This window comes from Nicrophorus vespilloides, unplaced genomic scaffold, assembly GCF_001412225.1.
Source record: "Nicrophorus vespilloides isolate i.1.1-1 unplaced genomic scaffold, Nicve_v1.0, whole genome shotgun sequence".
NCBI classification, from domain to species: Eukaryota; Metazoa; Arthropoda; class Insecta; order Coleoptera; family Silphidae; genus Nicrophorus; species Nicrophorus vespilloides.
In genome coordinates this window covers 11,473-13,074 of record NW_017099786.1, presented here as the reverse complement: position 1 = coordinate 13,074, position 1,602 = coordinate 11,473, and the positions used below count along the sequence as shown (strand labels likewise).

Sequence of the window (1,602 nt, the reverse complement as noted above, 5' to 3'; positions counted from 1 at the left end):
CATAAATATGCACTTCAGATATTACAAACATAATAAACACACAATAAATTACGTCTAATTAAATAATTGTTTGTGCTGTTGGGATAACAAATAGACTTGTTTATGTTTTGTTCATTTAATATGTATTCTATTTATATACTACTATCAGTCATCTTATTTACACATTTGTTTGTTCATTTTCGTATATTCATAAATAAATATATGAAAATTTGTTACTCTCTTAACTTAAGTTGTACATGTATTCCGTTCATTGATTCCAAAACTGCGGTGTTTCCAAGAATCGGCTCGAACTTTGGTTCTGCCGGTAAAATTTCAAAGTTTCGCAGGATCTTTATCACAGCTGCTTTCACCGATAACAAAGCGTACTTTTGACCTGCGAATTATATAATTAGTAGTAAGTAGTTTATTTGTATGATAGTTACCTATGCAATTTCTTGGTCCTGCGCTGAATGGGATGTAGGAAAACGCGTGTCTTCCTGCTGAGTTTTCAGGAAGGAATCTGTCCGGATCGAATTGTTCGGGATTGGGGAAGAATTGCTCCAAATGATGGAGGGCGTAAGGAAGAATGGTTATCGTCGTGCCCTTGGGAATGAAAGTGCCATCTAAATTGTTATCATTAAAAAATAATAATTAAACTAATTAAGTGGAACTGTAAACCTTGACCTTACCTAAAGTAACGTCAGAATGCAATTCCCGCTCGATGAATGGAACCGTCGCCCTAAGCCTCAAAGTTTCTTTAACCACCAAATCCAAGTATTTCAAGTCGTTCACGTTCTTGAATTCCAAGTTCGCGTCTTTATCGTCGCCCATAATATCCCAGGATTCCTCAACGAGTTTTTCTTGTATTTCGGGTCTCTTCGATAACTCCAGCAGACAGAAACAAGTTGTCGAAGATACAGTGTCGTGTCCCTATTACGAATTATAAACTGAATTCCCATTAACAATAGCAATGAAAACTTACGGAAAACATGAAAGTATCCACTTCTTCCCTGATCTCTTCGTCCGTCAACAAATTGGATTCGTCTTGCAAATCTAAAAGCATATCGAGGAAAGCGTGTTTCTTCTTAATACCAAACTCCTCATCATTTTCCTCTTCAATTTTCTTATTGTTAACATCATTTTTCTTCGCTTCTCTTCTCTCCTCCTTCCTCTTCTTAATTACCTCAGCTGTGAAATCTTTCAGAGTTTTTACGTATTTCTGTTGAAGACGATATTCTTCAGTTAACTTAAAATAAAAATCATATTGTTTGAAGAATGAGAAGTAACGAGAAATGTAGATTCTTAGGTAGTTCTTCACTGCTTCGACGTAGTCGGATTTCGGGTTATTTTGTGCGTTGATTCTGGTTTTCATAGCAGTTTCTGTTAATGAAAAATAAATGATATCACAGCCATAAGACAAATTGTTTATTTTTTTCAACTTACCGCTGATAACGTCGAGATTGTAGTAATTTATGAACGGATGTATGTCAATGCTCTTTTTATCGATTTGCTCCTTGAGTTTGCTAATTAAAATCTTTGAGTTGGAATTGATGTATTCGGTGTATTGATCCAAGACTTTGAAGTGGAAGCTGGGCGTGATTATTTTCCTGTGCTTCCTCCAAT

General features: G+C 35.5%; 1 protein-coding gene across 1 annotated transcript in view; it reads right to left on the bottom strand.

Annotated features, from left to right (window-relative positions):
- Window positions 1-176: 176 nt before the first annotated feature.
- The window catches only part of LOC108565580 (cytochrome P450 4c3-like), an 8,946-nt gene continuing 7,520 nt past the window's right edge, over window positions 177-1,602 (bottom strand). The window contains exons 11-15 of the mRNA XM_017925118.1: window positions 1,423-1,595; window positions 962-1,359; window positions 669-909; window positions 423-602; window positions 177-373 (exon numbers count right to left, since the gene is read on the bottom strand). Of these exons, the coding sequence (XP_017780607.1) occupies window positions 213-373; window positions 423-602; window positions 669-909; window positions 962-1,359; window positions 1,423-1,595 (1,153 nt within the window). The 3' untranslated portion in view covers window positions 177-212. The remainder of the gene's footprint in view (window positions 374-422; window positions 603-668; window positions 910-961; window positions 1,360-1,422; window positions 1,596-1,602) is intronic.